The sequence below is a fragment of the Malus sylvestris genome, chromosome 16, assembly GCF_916048215.2.
Source record: "Malus sylvestris chromosome 16, drMalSylv7.2, whole genome shotgun sequence".
In the NCBI taxonomy this organism is placed as follows: Eukaryota; Viridiplantae; Streptophyta; class Magnoliopsida; order Rosales; family Rosaceae; genus Malus; species Malus sylvestris.
In genome coordinates this window covers 29,681,881-29,707,456 of record NC_062275.1, presented here as the reverse complement: position 1 = coordinate 29,707,456, position 25,576 = coordinate 29,681,881, and the positions used below count along the sequence as shown (strand labels likewise).

The following is a 25,576-nucleotide window of genomic DNA, read 5'->3' as shown; positions in this document are numbered from 1 at the left end:
AAGGCCTACACTTAAGGCCCCACAAAGGCACATTTCATAACTAACTTGGTCTCTCGGACATATATATACAATAAAACTTAACATCGATTTTACATCTGTCATGCTAAAGATGGTAGTGGCACGCCTGGGTACTTAAAGTTAATTTTGATTATGAGCCTCAAGGCCTACACCTAAGGCCCCACAAAGGCACATTTCAGAATTAACTCTGTCCTTCTCTTACAGCCCGCCAATAAGCAGAAGCCCGATAGACAACATCAACCGGCGCCAACCTCTCGGGGAGCTGTGTGCTCGTTGGCCAGGCAACGTGCTCGTTGGATATTCCTTAAGACGAACAGGTCTTTAGGTAAAACTCGGTGTGATTTTATATTTCGTTTGGAAAGAGAGAGAGTTGAGCTGGGGAAGAGGAGGAGCCTAGAACCCTTGTCGTTGTTGGCGTCGTCCTTGTTGTCGTTGATAGTTCGTGGCGCTGCAGCGCTGCGTATTTAGTAGATGCCTCTACTCTGTGTTTCCTTCTTTTGAGATTGAGCTTAAAGTTCTAGACTCTAAAATTCGAGTTAAGTTAAATTTATATCATCTTTTTTATTTCGTGAAATTAAATTCAATCATGTTGGGTTGTTATAACTTAAGGTTATTTGGGTGGAAATTGAGATTATATATGGTGAAATTCTTGTTGGGTTGTGATTACTCTGGTTGTGTTGTGTAACTTTGAGGCTGATTTTGATTCGATCATGTTTTGGCTGTTATAACTGGATACCGTGAAAATTCTAAAATTCGATTTTAGTTATGCATTGGTAAAACTTTGGTGGGTTGTGATAAGTTATGTTATATTTGGGTAGCTTTGAAGTAGCAAGTTGTTGATTGGATTCTAATGGGGGATAGCAGAGAAGTAGACGAAAATATTAAAGAAAGTGAGGATGTAGATGCAGAAGATGAATTTGGTGCAGGGAAGGCTGAATTTGTTGGTACCAAATGTAAACGACGAGTTGAAACCCAAAGTGAATATGAAGTTTGATTCATTTGAGGAAGCTACTTGTTTTTCAATAAATATGCACTCACAATTGGGTTTGAGATGAAGGAAAATATTTGAAAATCTAAGTTCATTAAGCAACATAATGCATGCATTTAACAATTAAATGGTGGAAACATGCTTGTAAGCACTTTAAAACAAAAGCCATAAACTTTAAAGAATGGTGAACTAGGGCTGAACTAAAAAACAAAGTGAGTTGAGAAACTTATATACTTTTGAAGCACCTTTTTTCTTAGCAAGTGATATTCACCTATGTGAGGGAGTTCTTTCCTTTGTCTCCTTGCTCCTTGGCACCATGGATGTGGATGTGGATGGAAGAACCTTGCTCCTTGACTCCATATCTTCTTGGATTTGGATGGAAGAATGAATTCTCCAAAAGCTTCCAAAGTTGGTGGCCTCTAAGTTCCGACACCAAAGGATAGATTGAGGGAAGAAGATGAATGATGTAGGAGGAGGAAGATACTAATGTCCCCCTTCTACATGGTTGGCCTTCTAGAGAGAAAAGATACGAGAATTGTGTATGATGTCGAATATTGTGAAAGGACTTTAATGTCCTTTATGTTGAACCAACTGGAAAAATTTCAAACCAAATTCACCTGATCTTCTAAAGTGTTGTGTGGAACTGCAGTGATTTTGGAACGTCGGGCCGAAGATGGCAAACACTGCACAACTTTGACTGGGTTTCAAACGGGAAGGAAGTTTTTGAACCAGAAGAAGGAAATTGTCTACAAATTTTTTGAAATCGTTCGCAAGAGAGAGAGAGAGAAAGAGAGTTTTGGGGGAATAAGGCAACAATTTTAAGAGTGGTAATTATTTTTAGGAAGAGGGAGAGTTTAATTGGAAAAAATTTAACCCTTGTCAAATACCATTTTTATTTAATGATAGGTCATTTGACCCTGAGCTTATTTTGATTGATTTGTTGTCGGCCGCTCAGATTTGATTCAACGGACCATATTTGGTCTGCACTTTAAAAACTGCGTTTAAAAGACAAGAACTATTTCATTCCGAATTAAGACATAATAATCTTCACAATTCTAGAATGAATCAATGGGTAAATTGGTTAAGGGTTTGGTGTTTGATGTTGTTATGGGGTCCATTTTGGTTGTTTTAAAAAGAGTTGTGATTTGGAATTGTATACGGGTGTTGTTGCCCACTACAACAATTGCTTGAGTGCTTTGACTAGTGACCACTCAAGTGATGTTATGTACCTAGTTATTAGTTGGATCATTTGTTAGAATCTGCTAGAAACTGTTATTTGATAGTTAAATGTTGGAATTGCTTGATTGCTCGTTCACTTGCTTGGATTGCTTGTTCGCTTGGATTGTTTGTTTACTCATTTGCTTGGTCCTTCAAATTGTTCGCTTGCTTGGTTGCTTGTTTTGTCCGCATAACGAAACTTGCCTTATCCACCTAACGAAACTTTTCGTGTGGTATCTGCATAGGGGAGCTTGTCTTGTTGTGTTTGCCTAACGGTGCATCCTCAATTTCTAGTTGGCAACCTCGTGACATGTACCGCCATAAGTTATGATGATGGTATTGAAAAACTATTTATATATTTTATTGTTGGATTGGGGTCTATCCTATTAAAATTAGATATTCGTTTCTTTGCCTATTGAGGTTGAATTTTCTATATATATGTTACTTTGTAACTCTATAGAATATTAAGTCTAGCAAGATGTAGTCTTACGAGTTATGCAGTTGTCTCGGCAAATTTATAGTGTATTGTTCCTTTTGATGAATAAAGTATTATTCGTAGTTTATATTTCCTTTGTTCATAGCGTACTATGATTTTCAATTGTATTTAGATCTTTTGCAGAAGTTTCAATTTTCAAGGTCAATAAATAGTACCATTAGTATATAATATATTAAATATTTTAGCAAAGCTGCAGGAAGTTCAAAATGATACTTTACTGATCTCCAAAATCAAACGGAAATTTCTAAATCGTGTGTAGCTCGTGATTAGGAAAAGAAAGAAAAACAACAACACAAGACATGTGTTTATAGGCACGTGCGCCATGCAAGAGTAATAAAGTGAAACAATCAACATGGATAAATACATTTAGACCATCTCCAACCCTTGGCCTAAAACCTAAAATTTTTAGCCCACAAAATTTAGATTTTAACCTAAAAACAGTTTTTTCGCTCCAACCCTTCTGGCATAAAATTTTAGCCCCAGATTATTAAAGAATGAATTTAGGCTAATTTTTTTTTAAAATTAACTTCAAAAAAAAAATTGTGTAGACTATCCTAAATTAATTTTATGAACATTTTTACCTAAAATTATTTAAATTCCGATAAATATTGAAAAGTCAATGAATCGATACATGAAACTCATGAAACACTATGGAAGAATATGAAAATCATGATAGAGATGTATAAACACAAAATTTATGAATCACACAAGACACACAGAACATATATGAAGGACATACAAAACACATACAAAACACATGATAGAGATGTATAACACACCAAACATGCGAAACACATGACACACACGAAACACATACCAAATCCATACAAAACACATGAAACGCATGAAACACAAACCTTCAATCATCCTTTATATAAGTATAGGTTGAATATCTAACCAACACACACATATTCAACAATCTTCCAACTTTCATGGTGTTTTTCTCCTCCTCAAAATCATCAATATCTCATCAATGAGTGATAGAAGAAGGCGTAGCTTGGCAATGTAGATGGCACAATACCAAGCAAGCCTTGCGACTGTGGATGCAAAAATGAACAACGAAGAACCCGAATTTACAAACTCACTTATGCAATATGAGCACCATGCCGAATCTAGCTATCGTGGTTCTGTCATGGGGCGTTCATTTGTGCAGCATGATAGAGAAGAGTGTCATGATCGGATGATGAAAGATTATTTCATCGAACGTTCGAGATATCCTCCTCATGATTTTCTGAGGTGGTATCAGATGAGGAGAGAGCTTTTTGAAAGCATCTTGAACGCAGTTGTCCATCATGACCACTACTTTGCAAGGAAGATAAATGTCGTAGGCCGACAAAGTCTGTCACCTCATCAGAAGCTCATATCTGTATTTCGGATGTTAGTTAATGGGTGCTCTACAGACGCAACTGACAAATATTGTCAACTTGCGGATAATACTACTATTGAAAACCTCAAGCGCTTCTGTAAGGCAATTGAAGCCATATATGGGGCCATATACCTCCGCAAGCCTAATCGTGAAGACTTGAAGAGGTTTCTAAGCAATGGAGGTACAAGGTAAATGGTAATAGGCATGAGCTAGGTTACTACTTAATTGATGGTATTTATCCTAGTTGGTCTATCTTTGTGAAAAGTTATTCTCATCCTTATATTGCGAAGAAGAAATTATTTTCTTAGAAACAAGAATCTTATAGAAAGCATGTGGAGGGAACGTTCGAGACATACTAACCCCCTGTTTTGAAAACTCATATATAATACTACATATAGTAAGTTTTTCGAAACCTCTACATGCCATGAAAACATTTGTAAAACATGTGTATGTAAAAACCATACTCAATCACGGTGCCATCATCGCCCGAAGGTAAATCCATAAACCTCATCAATATTGTACTCTCTAGGGATATCATAGTCACCCGAAGACAATACCTGTCCATCACTCGAAGGTGAAGCTGTACGACACTGGGTTACACTAGTAAAGAAAACCATGGTTACCCGAAAGTGAAGTTGTACGACACTGGGTTACACCAATAAAGAAAACCATGGTCCATCACCAGAAGATGAAGCTGTACGACTCCGGGTTACATCAGAGAAAAGGATATATAACATCACGCACCGACACTAGCCCCGTGCTATTGAAGCTGGGGGTATAACATCAATATCATCAACTCTTCATTTGCCCGAAGGCAGTACCTGTCCATCACCCAAGGTGAAGTTGTACGACATTGGGTTACGCCAGTGAAGAATACCATGGTCCATCACCCGAAGGTGAAGATGTATGACTTCAGGTTATGTCAGAGAGGAGGTATGTTTATACCATCTTTAGGGCCTCGTATTTAGACCTCGTATAAATACTCGAGGGACTTAAATGTAATTATGAAATAAAGGAAGGGGCAAATATGTAATAAGTGATGAGTCCTTATTCTATAAAAAGACCCCTCACCCTCATAATTAGGGGAGGCCAATTCCTAGGCCCTCTCACCCCCTCTCAAAGCTCTCACTCCCTCAGATAAATACATAATCAATGTGAACGTAGCCCAAACCTTGGGGTGAACCACGATACATCTTGTGTTCTTTACTTTCTTGCAGATTCAAGGTCGGATTTACGTTGTTCCAAGACCTCCGGTTTTGTGCATCAATATTTGGCACCGTCTGTGGGAATTGATATGAAAAGTTATGTCGATTCTCTCTCAATTTTTCACCTTCACTGTGGATCTGGAAAATTGGCAAGAAAAATCCAGAGTTCTCCCAGAAATTTAGACACCCGCAGAAGCCAACTCTCTCTCTCCCCAATACAGATCCATTCACCAACTTCATCCCAAGGGTCTTTCATATATATCAACCTCTCTCCAACTTTGACCTTAATTAGCTCAATCAGTCCAACATGGCTTTCTCTGACGGACTCCTACTTCATATCTCATGAATCATCATTCTCATTTCCCTCGCCTACAAGCTCTACCAAAGGCCCATATTCAAGCTCCCGCCTGGCCCATGTGAATAGCCGATCGTCGGCAACCTCTGTAACATTAAGCCCGTGAGTTTCCGCTGCTACGTCGAGTGGGCCCAGGAATACGGCCCTATCATATCGATGTGGAAGAGGTCCACGTTGAACGTGGTGGTGTCGAGCTCGGAGCTGGCCAAGGAGGTGCTCAAGGAGCACGACCAGAAGATGGAGGACCTGCATCGGAGCAGATCGGCTGCGAAGTTCAGCAAGGACGGTCAGGATGTTGTTTGGGCTGACTACAGGCCCCACTACGTCAAGGTCAGGAAGGTCTGCACTCTAGAGCTCTTCTCTCCCAAGAGGAAGGTTTGCACTCCATTTTTGACGTTTGCGTTTTTGCGAAGCTGCACCTCCAAGCTCAAAGTAGCAGCTTCAAGCTTTTCTACTTTCACGCCCTCAAGCTTTTAAACCTACCTGATAACTCGATGATCTGAAGATTATGAGTCCTACCATCTCGACTCCTCCGCCCTATCATGACAGCCCAGTTCTTCGTCAGCTTTGAATCCGTCGTCATCGACGGCCGCGACTCAAGATGCCTCAACCCAGATTCTCAACGACGACGACGCATCGGCCATGGAGCTCAACTCAAAGACTCAGAAAAGTGATGGTTTGCGGGTCGGGTCAAGCAAGACTGAGAAGGACGAGGAAGACTACCTCGTTGGGTTGACCCGCCAAACGGTTCGCTCCACCCTTGGCGACGAGTTCAGTCCAGCGTCGGTAACAATTGGGCGAAAGGACATTATACCGAATAACATCATGAGCCATGAGCTCTCATTTGCTAGAGCATATGGGTGACCCTGCAAAAGCGAAAATAAAGGGAGCAGACAAAGAATTATTCGACAAAAAGAAAAGAAAGCAGAAAAGAAAAGACAAAAGAAAAGCAAATCAGAAGAAAAGTAGTGAGAAACAGAAACAAAAGCAAAAGCAAAGCAGAAAAGAAAGGAGAAAGCAAAAGAGAAAGCAAAAGCAAGGAATAAACATCCCACTAGAATGATGTGATTTACTTTTCTGGTTTTTGTATGATGTAATTTATTTTTCTTACCTTTCAGAGACATCTGTATAAACCCTGTTAGAGGGTAATAATAATTATAAAAAAAAACGGCAAAGCCCAAAATAAATGGGCTGGAATGTTGTGTGGAGAGCGAAGGCCCATATCCCTAAAAGACCCAGGCCCTCTATTATCACCAACTAGGTGACCAAAAGTACACCCAGTAGTCCAAAAATTATTTGGCAACCTGCCGCTATTAGCACCAACCCGGTGATCAAAAGTACGCCCAGTACTCTAAAATTATTCGGCAACCTGCCACTATTACCACCAACCAGGTGATGAAATGTACAACCCGTACTCTAATATCATTTGGCAACTAGCCATTCATGCCACCAACCAGGTGATGAAATGTACAACCTGTACTCTCCTTCATGCCACCAACCAGGTGATCAAAAGTACGCCCAATACTTCAAATCATACATGAGCATTACTCATGTCAATCATACATAAACATTCATGAGCATTATCATGTTAATCATATATAAACATTCATGAGCATCACTCATCTAATCATACATAAACATTCATGAGCATCACTCATGTCAACATCCATGAGCATCACTCATGTCAACATCCATGAGCATCACTCATGTCAATCAACATAAACATTCATGAGCATCACTCATGTCAATCAGCTTTAAAAGCTTCATTTACAAAAGGTCCAGCTTCAAAAGCTTCATTTACAAAGCCCCAGCTTCGAAAGCTTCATTTACAGAACTCTAGCTTCAAAGCTTCACTTGCAAAGCTTTACCTACAAAGCTTCAATGCAAGGTATACAAATACCACCTCCGAACAACCGCCACTTCGGCCCATACATGGATTCAATTTGAAGTCTCCAGCCAACAGACTTTATTGGCTGAAGACTTGGGGGACTACATTATGTACCATATATTGGGCCTTAACTAGGCCTCATGAAAATACTTGGGGGACTTAGCCGATTATCTATGTACTGAGGAGCGAACCCTTATTCAATAAAAGGGACTCCCTCACTTTCATTAAAGAGCATCAACTCTAGCCCGTATTTATGTATTGAGGAGCGAGCTCTTATTTTATAAAAGGGACTCCCTTACCATCATTAGAGAGCATCACCGCCTATTGAGCAACCACCTGTCCACAAGCATCAACTCTAGCCCATATTTATGTATTGAGGAACTAGCCCTTATTCTACAAAAGGGACTCCCCCACCTTCGGTAGAGAGTATCGTCGCCAACCGAGCAACCGCCTCGCCACGAGCATCACTCCTAACCCATTATTTATGTACTGAGGAGTGAGCCTTTATTTTATAAAAGGGACTCCCTCACCATCATTAGAGAGCATCAACTCTAGCCCATCATTCATGTATTGAGGAACGAGCCCTTATTTTATAAAAGGGACTCCCTCACTGTCAAACGCCACAAGCCGAGCCAACCAAGACAACATAAGCCACAAGCCTCCCAGCCTCCCAGCATGTGCTACTTCTAGTTGAGCATCATTTCAGATTGAGCACTGCCTCATATCGGAAATCAGTTAAAGACAACATCTAGTTACTTCGGCCCACACATGGATTGAATTTCAAGTTTCCAGCCAAAAGACTCTCTTGACTGAAGACTTGGGGGACTACTGTTTATACCATATTTAGGGCCTCGTATTTAGACCTCGTATAAATACTCGGGGGACTTAAATGTAATTATGTAATAAAGGAAGGGGCAAATATGTAATAAGTGAGGAGTCCTTATTCTATAAAAGGACCCCTCACCCTCATAATTAGGGGAGGCCAATTCCTAGGCCCTCTACCCCCTCTCAAAGCTCTCACTCTTAGAGCTCTCTTTTCCTCAGATAAATACATAATCAGTGTGGACGTAGCCCAAACCTTGGGGTGAACCACGATACATCTTGTGTTATTTACATTCCATGCAGATTCATGGTCGGATTTACGTTGTTCCAAGACCTCCGGTTTTGTGCATCAACAAGGTATATACATAAATCTCCTTCAGTGTGTCCTATGGCCAAAGACATCTGCATACTCGTGTTGTGTGGATGTGCTGTATGATAACCCGCTAGATAAGCACCGAAAACATACCTTAAAACTCATATCCAAATCCGAAGGTCAAAAGCTCAAGTCTCGTTTCATAAATCCATATATCGCACAATCATAAATCCATAAAAATAAATCATGTTCAAAAGCCATAAAAATTCATATACGAGAATCCAATAGTTTATATCATTTAGTAAAACTTAATTTCGATAAATCATAAATACTTCATAAAAGCAATTCAAATCAATCATAAGTATATAAATTCATAAAACATAATAGAAAAACATATTCTAACTCATAAGATATAAAATGCATGCAAGCCTAATAATTTATAAAACATGCAATTTAAGAAGGGGTCCACTCACAAGTAGGGTGGATTGGATCACTTCCAACTGATGCACCTAAACATAAATGAAGACCATTTAATAAAACTCTGCTAAAATGGTGGAATTTTTTAGGAAAATGGATAGTAGATTCAGATTCGGCACATAAAAAAACCCAAAGAAAGACCTCGGGTTCCCCTACACGCCACTCCACGCATCACCATAGGGCGAGGGCCCGAAAGGCCATGATCCGAGTTGGGTCGCCAGAAAAGTAGTCGATGCCACCGTGGATGGCGACAGAGCACAGTACCTTCGACAGATGTGCATGTGCTCCATGCACTGGTGACCACACGCGAAGGTGGACTGGGTTTCTGGATTGGGCCGATTCTCAATTTGGGTTTTGGGCTTTAGTTTAGGCCCAAAGGATTGGGCCTGGGCTAATAGGTGGATGGGTTAGTTATGGAGTTGGGTTTAGGCCGAATAAGATTGGGTTGGGCTGCTTCGGGCTGGGTCTGGCTTGTTAAACTAGTAGGTCACCGGACCCAGCGAAGAAGAAGGCCGAAATTCGGCCGAGAATTTTCTCAACTTCGTTTTGAGGTCAGAACTCAACCAAAAACAATGATTTAAAATCCAAAATAAAGCTAGAAACATGGGGAACGAGTTCGTACCAAAATGGGGCCGATTTATCGTCGACATTGGTTGGAAATCCTCTGCAAACCCGTAGTACTCGCAGGAAAAACTAGGAAAGGTTTCCTTCGAGTATTTTATGTCCAAAACCATCCCCAAATGTCTCAAAAACTACTTAATCACCTTACTAAACCTGATCTAGGAATATTTAGGGGTGAGATTGACTTACCTCGTAGGAAAATCACGTTCACAATGATTGTGCATAGTGCCAAGAATGAGAGAGAGTGAGATCGGGGTGGTGAGGGAGAAAGGGGAGTGTCAAGTGGTGAGAATGGTGTGTTTGTGATGGTGGTGGTCTGTGTGTATGTATGTAGGTGTGTGTGTGAGTTCACCGGAAATGAGAGAAGAGAGTAAAGACGAGAGAGACGAAAGAAAGAGAGAGGAGTATTCTAGAGTGAGAGAGAGTTCACGGGAGGGGGAGGAAAAAAGTATCAGAAAAAGGGGGAAAGGAACGCCATGTGTCAGCCATGTAAAGGTCCAAAGGGGAGAAATATCTTCACTTGTGAAATTACTGAAATGCCTTTGTCGTTCAAAAATCGTAGAAGCTTCGTTTTAACTCCGAATTCGATTCTGATCACCCCTACGCGTTCGTATCAACGAGAACTATGAAAATAAAATAAACAAAAAAAGTTAATACATCAAGGGACAAAAGTCAAAGAAGGTCAACCTTTCCGTCATTAAGGGTATTTTCGTAATTTTAACTAATTAAATGAAATTTTGGAAACGGGTCATTATAACAGCTTTATGAAATGTGGTTAATGTTTTCTCTATGGAGATATTGATACGGGAATTTACATGTAAGTTCCCGAAGAATTACATGGATTGGTTCAAATATTTCCAAACCACGAAACACCCTCTCAACTCATTTGAGGTGTTCACTTTATCGATTAAAGCAATCCAACGAATGTGGTATTCCTGTCAAAGTGATTATTTGAACAGTCAAAGATATGAATTATGCCTTAGCGTGGTAAACTATGAAGTCTTATTCTGAATTGTTAGAGTTATAGTTTATGTCGTTGATGAAGGAAATTTTGTGAAAAACATGTTCATTTGAACAACATCTATGGCATGCAATTAACATTTAAAGGCGGAATCATGCTTGTATGCACTCAAAACAAAACATTACCCATGAAATTTAAACCCTTGGAATTATTTCCCCTTCTTCATTTGACTTCTCCTTTGACTACAATAGTCATGGTCCCTAAACTCCCACTATCTCTCTTGAAACTTATTTCAATTGTGTTATACACATCAAACGATTTGGAGAGCGTGTGGTTATTGTTCACTATATAGTTTACAATAAACTTAGTGAACCATTTGGATAGGGACACAAAGGTGAAGTCCTTGCCTAGTTTCCGTCTCTAGAAGTGGTTTAACACTTCAATCACTCAATGATTCAAAATCATCATAAGTCCATGTTGATGGACTATTTTTGTCAACCAACCATTATGTTCTAAACATAATTACAAACTTTCAAGAGTTGTTCAAGGCAACTCTCATTTCTTCATACAACAATTTGTAAGTGAAGAATCATGGCACACAAAGTGTCCATGTCCTTATGCTTACTTCTTAAGTTCCTTGTTCATGTAACAAAGAAACGAGCACTAATGTATGCGTTAGCTAAGGGTTGTTCAAGGAAACTCTTATTTCTTCATACAACAATTTGTAATTGAAGATTTATGACATTAAAAGTGTTATCCTCTTTATGATAGACTTATCTAACATGTTCTTCCAATGATACATTATCAATAGGAAGATTGTGAGGATGAGATTACTTAGGTACATATACAAGCCATTATAGACAATCTATGGGATTGTAGTACCAAGTCCGGAAACTAAAGCTTTCAGCTTTTCTTCGTCAAGTTTTTGGATAGCGTTTGCAAATATATTGGTAAACAAATACATAACGAATATAAATTGATTTTAAGCCATTTGATCCGGGTCTTTAAATCAAATAGCACCAGCCACTATTTTTGGCAAATTCCATATCCCTCATCGGAATTCGAGAGTTTTGGAGGAAACTCTTAGTAGGGTATGGGAGACTCATCATTACCAAGCCCACCTCACAATGATATGATGTTGGCTAGCATCAATAATAATGAGAGAGTACGCTTACTCATTTGCATCTCTTGCAAGTACCCATCTTATTTGGCCTATAGAGAATGAAGCCTCACAATGATATGATGTTGGCTCCATTGCACTTAGTTAAGTCATTCCCACCATGCAAGTTCGAGTAGGGGTTCAAGAACAACCTCACAATGATATGATGTTGGTCATTCTCGTTGCCTACCTTCACAACATCATGTATGCATATAGAACTCCTCCTGAGTGTAAGCACGCACTTTGTACTCCCCCATGATAGGGTGAAGTTGGTGTACGAGTCACAAACGATCGGAGCCTACCACGGTGGAAGGCCACGAAAGAGTGTTCAAAGCACTCTCACGCTTATCAACTTAATAATGATTTGGTTGAGGGTTTTAGGTCTCATCACATATAAACATACATTTTAATCTTATTAAAACAATTTGGTCCTATTACAACTATTGGTCCATATGATTGATTTAGTAGTATATGATACTCCCACTATGCTTGTAAAACGGTTTTTAAAGCAAGAGTATATGGTACTACTAACATAAGGTTTGCATTCATTGATGGATTATATAGTTGCCTTAGGGCCTTAGGATGACTATGAACCTTTGATTAGATCCAACACGAGCCTAGTGTTGAATCTCGGTCTAGGGATGGTGATTGATTTTAGTTACACGTTTAATCATATTAAGGCGTGTTTTTCCTATTGGGCGTTGGACCCAACTACTCCAATTTCATGCATATCAAATAAAACAAGAAAGGAGTACTTCAAAGTAAAGAAGAGCTTATGCTCTTTTACAACATTTGATCAAAACAAAATACTTTAAAGTAAAGAAGAGCTTATGCTCTTTTACAACATTTGATCATATCAAATTACAACCAAAATCTAATCTACACATTCCCATGGTTCAAACAAATTTGAGACGGCCTTTCACGTAGCTCAATTATCATAGGCTTAGGTTCATAATCACCCTTTCTTTAATTAATTAACGCTTTAACTAATTAAACTTGAATGCAACATTTTCATTTGGTTTTTGTTTCCATAGAATTGATTTAAATGGAGCTAAATGAAATGAAAATCCAATTCTCATTTAAAGATACAAAACTATTTTGTTCTCAACTAATTTAGGCCAAATGCAATAACCACAACTTTTTGGGCTATGTTGCAAAACACAAACTTTTGAGGTCACTTTGTAAGAACACAAAAGTCCACTACTTCATGTAATTACAACTAGAACCCAAAAATTTCATCAAATACAAAAACTTCATTAAAGGAGCAAAACAATTTGTCCTTTAGTGTTTTTGGGCCTTTACGTAAAAACGTAAACTTTTAGGTCAAAGTACAAATACACAAAAGTATCAAAACTTTATGTAATTGCATAAAAGTCCCAAAAGTACCCTATTTTAATAGGGTGGCCGGTTGGTGAGAGTGAAAAAGGAGGGGGGAAAAGGTTTTGGTGAAAAATTCAAAATTTGAAAGTGTTTTGTGCAAGTGGATAGGTAGGTGAGGAAAAGTTGATTGGGATGGGTTGTAAGAAAAATATTTTGTCAAACAATAAAGGCATAAATCATCCATCACCAATCATCCATCACCAATCAATAATAAACCAAAACTTTATTCAAAGCAGCAAACATATTGAATCAAAACACCAAAACTTTTTGTTCTGGGTAAGAACATCAAGAACATTGAAGAACACACATGAAAACTCATAAGAGCTCCATGAATGTTTTCACTCAATAAAATTCAAAATTTCACTACTCAAAAAGGGGTTAACATCCTAGGGTACTTAGGGGTTCCAAAAGTCACCTTAAAACACTTTTAACAAGACAAACAAGAACCCAAAAAACCACCCTTTGGATTTGGCCGAATTTCCCCAAAAACATGGCACCAAATTTTAGCTCCAAAATTCATGCTCATATGAACTACATCTACAACATTTGAGATGGCAAATTTTCTAACAAAATTTACATTCAAAGAAGCAAGAATAAAGCTTGTAACAATTACAACATTCAAATCAAAGACTATGAACTACAAAACCCAAAAGGATTCACCAACTACTAGACCTAGGCTCTTGATACCACTTGAAGGAAATTTTGTGAAAAACATGTTCATGTAAGCAACATCTATGGCATTCAATTAACATTTAAAGGCGGAATCATGCTTGTATGCACTCAAAACAAAACATTACCCATGAAATTCAAAGCCTAGTAGAAAGGTGAACCAAGACTCAACTCAAGAACAAAGTGAGTTGAGAGATTTTATACCTTTGTTGATTCCTCTTTGCATAAGCAAAGGCTAATCACCCAAGGAGAGGGCATTCATTCCTTGCTTCTTAGATCCATGGGATTTCTTGGATGGGGATTGTTGAAAGGATTCTCCAAGTTCCCAAAATTGAGAACCTCTAATTTTTCCACACCAAGGAATGACTTGAAGAAGAGATGAGTGACCTTGGAGGATGAGAGATTGCTAGCTAATCTCCTCCAAGGGGGCCGACCTCTTAGAGAGAAAGGAAGAGACATTGTGTTCTCATCTTTTCTATAAAAGAAACCCTAATGAAGAAAAGGCTATAAAGTCATATTTATACCTACCTTCATTGGAGTGGCAAACTTGTAATAAGTCCAAAACCCACTCCTTCATCAATATGGCCGGCCATAGTGTGTTATTGTGCTGTTTGGGCCTTTGTGAATATTTAGTCATTAAGTTGTCATACAACTTAAGTCAATGGGCTTGACGTTCGAAGCCCATTGGGCCTTGAGGCCCAAAACTAACCCGAGGTCTTTAACGAACTTTATTCGTTTGATTAATTAACATATTAATTAATCCTTGCCACAAATAATTAAACCATTTAATTATCCTTACTCATCTCTGTTGTTTCTTCAATCTCTACCTTACACGGTGTACGATCCATTAGGTTCCTTTTAGCGAGGCAGTGGGCGATTAGAACTCTTTTAAATCGATTGTGAATTGAAACTTACTTTCAATTCTCCCTTTAGTGATTATACACGTTTAGGGCTTCCACAAACCATGAGTGACACCTAGTAGTATATCATGGTTACCCAAGCTAATCAGAAGAGGTGGAGAACCTATTCAGTTTAGGATTACAATGCAATAAATTCTTTCTCTAATACAATACTCTTGACCACATTGTTTGGTTTGATAGTTTATTCATGTCTACTATCCAATGTGATTCTCTTACTTATATGATTACCTTGAATGTGATTTGGAATGCCTTCCTAAATTTCATTCATACTCTGGCCAGAGATTTTTAGTCATATCATAGAGTATTCTCCCTCAAACGGTTTGAAGGTTAGAGATCCCTTGTTGCACATTCACTTGCCTCCATGGCTAAGTGGCTTAACCCCAACTATGTCATGGACACCGTCTGACAGAGTGACTTTGACATAGTCAAAGATCAAGGACCTAACCACAAGACAACTATGATGCCTCAGGTCAAATGACTACTTTGCATTATCCCAACCATGAGTTCTCATGTGACATGAGTATGAGAACTCCTCGTTGACCGTGTTTAGTGGACTCATTCCCTATTGAGCACTTACATGCTTGTCTTGGTGTCAATCACACCAATGACTTGAGACCAGTCACTCTCCCTGAGAGAAGACACATCACGTGAAGGAAAATTTTATGAAAACATGTTCATTTGAGCAACATCATATAGCATGCAATTAACAATTAAAGGCGGAATCATGCTTGCATGCACTTGAAAACAAAACATCAACCATGAAATTCAAAGCCTAGTAGATTGGTGAACCAAGACTCAACTCAAATCAAAGTGAGTTGAGAATTTATACCTTTGTAGATTCCTCTTTGCATAAGCAAAGGCTAATCACCCAAGGAGAGGGCCTTCATTCCTTGCTTCTTAGATCCATGGATTTGGATGGAAGAATAGATTCTCCAAGTTCCCAAAATTGAGAACCTCTAAGTTTCCACACCAAGGATGGATTGATGAAGAAATGAGTGACCTAGAGGAAGCAAGATTGCTAGTTAATTTCCTCTAGGGTGGCCGGCCTCTTTAGAGAGAAAAGAGAGCCTTGTGTTCTCATCTTTTCTCAAAAAGAAAACCCCTTAATGAATTTAGGCTATAAAGTCCTTTATATAGTCCCTTCAAATAAGTGACCTAAAGAACCAAAAAGCCATTCTTCTAACATGGCCGGCCACAAGGGTTTTATTGGGCTTTTGGGCCTTTGTGAATTAAGTTGTCATACAACTTAAGTCAATGGGCTTGACGTTCGAAACCCATTGGGCCTTGAGGCACAAAACTAACCCGTGGTATTTTAACGAACTTATTCGTTTGATTAATTAACATATTAATTAATCCTTGCCATAAATAATTAAACCATTTAATTATTCTTACTCATCTCCGTTGTTTCTTCAATCTTTATCTTACACGGTGTACGATCCATTAGGTTCCTTTTAGCGAGGCAGTGGGCGATTAGAACTCTTTCAAACCGATTGTGAATTGAAACTTACTTTCAATTCTCCCTTTAGTGATTATACACGTTTAGGGCTTCCACAAACCATGAGTGACACCTAGCAGCATATCATGGTTACCCAAGCTAATCAGAAGAGGTGGAGAACCTATTCAGTTTAGGATTACAAATGCAATATGGTCTTTCTCTAATACAATACTCTTGACCACATTGTTTGGTTTGATAGTTTATTCATGTCTACTATCCAATGTGATTCGTTTTCTTATATGATTACCTTGAATGTGATTTGGAACGCCTTCCTAAATCTCATTCATACTCTGATTAGAGATTTTCAATCATATCATAGAGTATTCTCCCCCAAACGGTTTGAAGGTTAGAGATCCCTTGTTGCGGAATCAATTGTCTTCATGGCTAAGTGGCTTAACCCCAACGATGCCGTGGACACCCGCGGATGGGGTGACTTTGACATAATCAAAGATCAAGGACTTAACCACAAGACAACTGTGATGCCTCAGGTCAAAGGACTACTTTGCATTATCCCAACCATGAGTTCTCATGTGACATGAATATGAGAACTCTTCGTTGATCGTGTTCAGTGAACTCATTCTCTATTGAGCACCTACGTACTTGTCTTGATGTCACATACACCAATGACTCGAGACTAGTCACTCTCCCTGAGAGAAGACACAACACGTACTGATCTTAACGGACTGTCAATGCCCAATTGGCAATCCTATGATCAGGAACGTTTAGGATGTGTCTACAAAAGAATGGTCTCATGAATCTAACTTCTTTAGATTGCATTCTCCCAATCACATATTCCTTGGACTTATCGTTTAAGCATATAACATTTATATGAGATGGGTCAAACAATAATCTTTGCCCTTTATATTTAAACTACATTAGTTTAACATGTGAAATGTCCGTAAAGTATCATCATATGATTGGTTTTAGGGCACATTTCCAACAATCTCCCACTTGCACTAGAGCCAATCAGCTTGGTCATCAATGATGATACCTCTTATGTAGTCATTTCATAAATTACTGAGTAGTAGGCCTAGACAATGGATATCTATATGTTATCCATAGAAGCAACCTTGAGAATAACGACGTCACCATTATACATGATTCTTAATCATGTGGTTCAGTCTCTCATTTGAGTTCGGATCGTGATGAGACCTTGATTCCCTGGCTTGAGCTATCGCCCCATTAGTGTCATACACTTTCTGGTTGGAACCAAATAGAGAGTTCATAAATGAACTTTCCCATCCAAACAACATTGTTGTAAACTTCTATATGGCAATATATTTTGCATTCATAATGGAACACACTAAAGTCATTACTTTAATGTTTCCATCCAAATATCTCTTTAGTCATAATAAAGAGATATCCGTTTATCTCTTCATTCATAATGAAGAAACATCCAATGATGGATTAGATTCATAATCTAATACATTTACGCTTCCATTACGTTACTCTAATTCTTCCTCGATCTTTGAAGAATTTATCCTTTAGTATTTCTTAAATACTTAAGGACTCACTTGACAGTTACCATGGTTCTGATCCTGGGCTTGTACTGATATCGTCTTGTACCTTTCGAGGTACAACTCATATCAATGTTTTTTTTCATACAATATGAAATACATAAATCACCTTTCTGCTTACGCATTTATTTCTTTGGGAGTCAAAGAGTACGTTCTCTGTGAGAAGAGCAACTTCTTAGTCTCACTAGAGTTGTCCTTTTGATTGAAGTTCATCATCATATGAGAAACTTCTTATCATCTTTTGTCTATATTTAGGGCTTGATATAATCCAATTATATCCTAAAATCTATCAATATAGATTTCCATCCCATGTATATAGACTATGTCTCCCATATACATTCTATCGTTATAGAATGTTTAAAGTCATAATTTTAACGAAGAAGTATTCTTTTCATTTCCAAAATTAATACATCATATATATTTAAATTTTAGGAACATGATTAACTCCCATATACATTCTATCGTTATAGAATGTTTAAAGTCATAACTTTAACGAAGAAGTATTCTTTTCATTTCCAAAATTAATATATCATATATATTTAAATTTTAGGAACATGATTAACTCCCACTAATCTTTTGTAAACCTAGTAAACAAAAGATTCATTTACATCTTTATGAGAAATCAAACGATTTGATCCTTTTCTCATAAGATGTTTATAGCTCCTACTAGCTTGTTAAGATTCATGATGGATGGATCTCTACAACTTACATGTCTTGTGATTTATTGTTTTAGACATATATTATCAAGACTATCTTAATAATGGTTTTGGAAACCCATATAATGTCCAAACATTGAATCACCATTTAGTTGTAGCTAGCAATCTTCGAATTAATTGAAACCAAGACTATCTCAAAGATGGTTTCTTCAAAGTCAACCATTCTCTTTGATTGTAGTCACCTTAAGCTACCAATTAGCTTATGAAGGTTTCATTATTTCGGGTCAAATGGTACTTTACCATTTCCTTGAGTATATATCATATATACACTCAATGTAGTCATAAGGATTTTCATTCTTATATCTTTCGAATTAAGAGGTGCAACTCTATGACATAGTCATAAAGTTCAAACCATTCAACTGAGACGGTTTATAAATCCTCGACTACCTTGGAGCTTTTGGTATAGGAACTAGATTGTTTATATTTGTTGATTACTTTCTTGTCTCTTAAAGAACCCATTCTTTGAGTTCTATCTCTCGTTCATTTGCTCTTAGGTAAATCACATTGTAGGATTACAATGAACTACCCAACAAAACAACATTTGTTAGTTGGTTTATAGAAGTGATATCCAAAAGTTAATTTAAGGATATCCCACAAGATTGTTATCAAACAAATATTGCTTATTAGCACACAACCTCAAATCTTAACCTCAAATCTTAACATGCTTAAGATTTGTCTTTCTTTCCAACTACATCTTATGGAGTCATGAAAATTTTGGAAGATCTTCTAATTGACAATCATATTCTCTTAGAAGTATATATCCTATATATGGGTTATAGATAACATCTAACGAACTAAATCTTATTCGAGTTCGTTCTTCTCCTAATGGAGAAATTCATTATCTTATGATGCTATTTTCCTTGATATCTTTCAAGGAAGCTCATCTAAAGTGTTACTTTTCCTTGGATCAAATCTAAGGAGGTAAATACTTTAGACGTCTTACTCATCAACTTACATTTCTTGAATTCTTTGAAACATTTTGCAAAGTATTCGGACTTGTGTTTATTCATAATAAACTATAGTCCAACCGAGAGTGATCTTCGGTGAATGTCATCCAACATGAGTAGTATTATGTTGTGGACAAGTGCCACTAACATCTAAGTGAATTAACCTCAACAACTTTGTGATTCTTTCTTCTTTCCAAAAGAATAAAGATTCGAACATTTCGCCTCTATACAATTTTAACAAGAAGGTATTGGATCCGGATCTAACGATCCAAAGCATCCATCTATGACCAACTCATAATTTATGTTTTTAGAGGTATCACAACTTGATGTGAAAAATAAGTTAACACACAAAATTAAACCCTCTTTTTATCAAATGTAGTAAAGTATGTAAGTAGGAATCGTTTTAGGCCGGGGATTAGGAGGGATTGCTAAACACTTGAAAACTGACTTAAAAACATAAAAACAAAATTTAAAACACTAAACTAGACTCAAAGAATGCAAAACTATACTTTAAAACACTTAAACAAACATAAAACTCAAAACAGCAACCTAATGACTCAAAACTGCCTAAAAACCACTTTCTGGGCAGTTTTGAGAACCTAACAAGAACTTGGACGAAGTTGGATGAAAACTTGAATCAAAACACTTAGAAACACAAATCAAAACACTTTCTAACTAATCTAAGACTTCAAAATAAAGGGGGATTTGTTTTGGACGAAAATTGAAAACAAAACAGAAACTTTAAAACAAAACAGATTGTAAAACGTTTTTGGATGAAAAGGATGGATAAAAGGCTAGTTAGGAGGTTCTTCTCCACACATGACACACTTGCAAACAAAATGATTTTCAGTTGTTCTTTCAATAAATTATGAAACTCAACACCCCAAGTTAATTAGATACGCTTAAATTAACCTTCAAGTTCTCCTTAAGTTAATGAATTGGATGGAAAAGCGCATACAACAATTCAAAGCATTCCTCAAAGGTTCCTTACGTGATGAGCACAATAAAGATACAATCAAGAATCATGAAGCACAATGAGAACTATAAGTGTTGAGGAGGCATTCGTTACTATGATGAGCATGAAACTAGTGCCAAGAATTCATTCAACGCGATCGTTTTCAAGCGACCTTCACTACTTGTGATTATAAGATTGTAATTATTAGGTGAAACTCCCTCATAATCTAGCATCATATTCATGCATGAAAACTAAGCGTGCACTCTCAATCAACATACACAAATAAGTTATCAATCAAGTAGATGAACGAATTGAATCCGCAACTTATGAAATAACAACTGAATGTAATCAAATCATATTGCAAGCATGTACATGGTTTCGAATCACCCCCCAACTAAGGGGGTTTAGTTCCTCATTCTTGCAATACAAAGATACATAAAATTAGACATTAAAATCAAAGGAAAGAAAACACCTAAAATGCTCCAACTTGGAAAGCAAGTGCATCAATGGATCTCCCTTCCTCCTTGTTGCGGCATGAAGCTTGTGGACAGATTTTTGGGTGGATTTATGGTGTAGAATGGATGGGGAATGATATGGAGGGGTTTAGGGTGAGTGTGGAAGAGTGTTTGATGGTTGGAAGGTGGTGGAGAACTAGGCAAAGAGGGTGGAAGAAGGTGGAGTGGCTGTTATGTTTTCTAGGCACTCAAATGGTGTTTTTGGGGTGTTTTGCTTCCTAGGGTGTGTATGGACGAATTTCTGTGATAAAATGATGAATATGGGGGATTGTTCTTTGGCCAAGGGGTGTAAACATGTATTTATAGGCCCCAAAAACCTTAGAAAATCAGGTTAGGCTAGGGATGAAATGCATGGCAAGTTGGTGTGTGTGGTGTGCAATGGTCCAAGGGTGAAAATGAAGTGATGATGCAAAGTGTGAAGGGTAAAATGGAGTGGTGTTGCAGCTAGGGAGCATGAATGATTGTGTACATTGCATAGAGATGGAAAGGGAGGTGAAATGTGTCAACAAATGGGTCAAAGGTGCAACAACATGTGTGACACATGCCATTGGATTCCAAATGTGAATGATGGAGCATCAATTGGTGCATGTAATGGATGTAAAGATTGTCTAAAATCTAATGGGTGAAGGGAACAAGAGGTATCAAGCAATTGAGTGAAATAATTAAATGAATTAAAGCATGAAATCAGAAATTATGTAGGGGACAAGAGTGATCAAGCATGGCATGGGAATCCAAAGGGAATTCTATGTGTTTTGCATGGCAAGGAGTGTGCAACTTGGAGTGACATTTTTGGGCTGAATTCTTTATCTTTTGGACACTAATTCTTCACATTCTTGGCCTCTTTAGTTCTCAAATTCGTCCATCCACTTTGGCCCATGCATTTGCTATCCATTCCAAGCCCGAAACATGCTCCAAAGGCCTCCAAAATGCATCTTCTTGCATACTTTGTACTTAGAGTCTTTCACTTTGCATGTGGGCTTCTTTGCATGTGTATGAGTTGTCATTGTTTATCCTTGCAATTACACACACACACTTGCACACACATATGCCCAAAACGTCCATCCTCATGCATGCAATCCATTTGAGCCCAATATTGATCCAACATGCACCAAAATGCACTTTTCTTGCCAAGGTTGTTATTAAGACCTACAAACAAATGAAAATGGCTTTAAACACTAAAATAACTAAAGAAACACAACGTAAACGCACAAGAACAAGCCAATTAAGTCGCATAAATATGCTCCTATCAAATTCCCCCACACTTAGCTTTTGCTAGTCCTCGAGCAAAACAAAGAAATAAAACGAAACAAAACAAATAAAACACAACCTAAACCTTCCAACATTTGCCTCAGGGATTTCCAATGCACATGACATGTTAAAAATCATTATCCCCACAGATTTGAGTCATCTTTACACTTAAGCACATACTTAATCATAGTCACCACTTACTAGTTCACAATTAATCAATTAAAACAATGTTTTTGATGTAGTAACATGCCTTAGAGAATTCACTCAATTCCTTACAAGATATGCACTCAATTTTCACTCAGATTTTCCAACTACACACCCTATACTAGTTATATGTGAGAAGATTGATGTAGATATGAAAACGAATGCTCACATATATGTATCACAAAGAAAGCAATTTCTGGAGTTAATAAGCATGTTTAGATATGATCTCATGAATGGAATGCTATTACTTAGACGCGAGAACCAGTGACACCATATGCTCATACCAAATTCAAACTCCACAAATTGAAACACATAACACTCAAGATTGAAGTCAAAGGTTGTAACGGGCTTGGGGTGTTGGCTAACAAATGAAGGATAGGGATAACAAACGTTCTTAAAGCAATAGCAAGAAAAGTAATGAAATGGAAACTTAGAATTCACTTAGATTGCAGTAATCAACTTTTAAACAAGAAGGGAAGATTCAAGCAATATTTAGGGCCGAATTCAATGTTTTGGACCCTTTCTTCAACAAGCAACACTTTAAAACTCTTTTTCACATATTTTTCAACTCCTTTTCTCTTCACAGCTCTTCTTCTTTTCATTCTATTTTTCACGAATATTTCTTTTCTACTCGTGCCTTATGAATGATTTTGGCATACACACACACAAGAATCACTTCCCCCACACTTGTTTTCTACCATACATTAATCAAAAGGAATTCAATTTGACTCATACTTTACTATGCTTCAAGAACAAGGGTATGGATGGTCCTAAACTAGGCTAGGTAAGGATAATGTGGTTTAACAAAGAATGTAGGCTATCAAGGCTCAATGGGGTTAACTTAAACATATAACGATATGGGATACATGGCAGTTTGGCTTTGGTGGTGGTAACTACACAACTTCATCTTGAATATGTGTTATGCAAATCAATAGCATGCTTTGAATGAAATAGGCATGAGTTCTAGCATTTGGAACTAAATGATGAAACGCCTTCTAAGTAATAACCAAGCAAAGAATAATGAGATCATGCAACGACTTTAGAAAACAATAATGCACAGATTTTAACTCTCCAAATAAACATTTAGGCTCAATTCTCACAAGGTTGTAGCGTTAGTTTGAGTTCTTTCCTTCAAGCATGTTACAAAAAACTAATTTTTTTCTTTTATGATTACATGTGATTTCATAAGTTATAACCACAATCACGCATAAATAAAGAGTAAATCAAACTTTCATCCATGTTTATAACTCTCTTTAACAGTCATGCAATTACAAACTGAATCCTCATCATTGTGTTGGAAGGTACCCTAAGACACAAATAAGCGCACAAAAACAACTCTTTTTTTGGATTTTCAAAAACAATTTTTCAAATTTTTATGAATTTTCGGATTTTTATGTCAAAACACACTGAAACACTCCAAAACAGCTTAAAAATACTTAAAACAACAAGGAACAACACTAGAAGTAATGGGTGATAAATTTCTACGAATTTCATGCAAAACAATGGTTACTCCCCCCCACACTTAAATCAAACATTGTCCTCAATGTTTCAAGCATATACTCACACCAAAAACAAGCAAATAACAAACGACAAATAAACATGACAAATATGGCAAAGTAAAAACCAGACAGAGTAGAGTTTAAGAATGCAAATCTGGTTTTGGAGATAGTTGATCTTGTTGACTTTCCACAGCTTTGAACTTGAACTGGATTGGAATTGTACGGCGAAGCTTTGCTATTTGGTGAAGTTGCAGTTCCTTATTTGTTCTCCAAGCAGATGTGGCAGCCGGTGGATGGATGAATAGTACAAATTACGCGCTTTCTGACAAAGCTGCCCGTAATTTCCGCAAAGCTGCAAGTTGCATGTGACGAGTGACGACACGTCTGGACAAATTGATCTTTTGAAATCCGGGGTTCGGCTCGTGGTTTCTGAGCATGCCCATTTTTTTGAGAAATGAAACGCCTCTTTTGAGAAAAGAATCAGGCTTTTGAGAAAGGAGCCTCGACTCTTCGATTTGCGAGAGGACGCTTCTTCGATTTCTGAGGAGCGCCTCTTTGATTTCTTCTTTTTATAGAGGCGTTAATTTTGTTCCACAACACACTTGAGCTCCCTCCTGTAAACACTCCCTTCTTGCACTTCCGAAATCTTAATCTGTCTGATCTCTTCTTTCTCCAAAACCTCTGAAAAATGTCTGGCCCTTCTGATCGTCGTTTTGATTTGAACCTTGGTGAAGGTGCAGCCCCACCTTCTCCAGACAACGTATGGCGCCTGTCCTTCATATCCCCTACTGGTCCTCTTACCGTTGGGGATTCGATGATGAAAAATGACATGACCGCTGCGGTGGTGGCCCGGAACCTTGTCACCCCCAGAGATAACAGACTGCTCGCTAGACGGTCTGATGAATTGGCGGTTAAGGAGTCTCTGGCTCTTAGCGTGCAGTGTGCGGGTTCTGTGTCCAACATGGCCCAATGCCTATTTGCTCGAACCCGTCACGTTGAATCGTTGGTGGCTGAAATACAGAGTCTCAAAGAGGAGATTAGAGGACTCAAGCATGAAAATAAACAATTGCACAAGCTTGCACACAGTTATGCCATAAACATGAAGAGGAAAATTGACCAGCTGCAGGAAACTGATGGTCAGATTTTACTTGATCACCGGAGGTTTGTGGGTTTGTTCCAACAGCATCTGCCTTCGTCTTCTGGGGCGGCACCGCGTAGTGAAGCTCCAACTGATCAACCTCCGATACCTCATCCTTCCGTGGCCCCACCGACTGCTGAGACTCCGCCGACTACTGCAACTCCGCCGACTACTACGACCTTTCCCAAGCAGCCTTTGTGAAGGCTCCCTCTTGTATTATGCTATGTTTCTTTATTTCCCAGTTTGCTGTTCATTTCCACGAAGTTTAATGTTAAAATCCTTTGCATATTTGTTAATGTTTCAATAGCACGTACTGATCTTAACGAACTGTCAATGCCCAATTGGCAATCCTATGATCAGGAATTTTTAGGATGTGTATACGAAAGAGAATGGTCTCATGAATTTAACTTCTTTAAATTACATTCTCCTAATTACATATTCCTTGGACTTATCGTTGAAGCATATAACATTTATATGAGACGGCTT

At 37.9% G+C, this 25,576-nt stretch overlaps 1 protein-coding gene across 1 annotated transcript; it reads left to right on the top strand.

Annotated features, from left to right (window-relative positions):
• The first annotated feature begins 3,729 nt into the window (after positions 1–3,729).
• LOC126609270 (uncharacterized) lies at positions 3,730–4,278 on the top strand. The gene has a single exon (XM_050277230.1). The coding sequence runs from the start codon at positions 3,730–3,732 to the stop codon at positions 4,276–4,278; it is 549 nt and encodes a 182-aa protein (XP_050133187.1).
• The last annotated feature ends 21,298 nt before the right edge of the window (positions 4,279–25,576 follow it).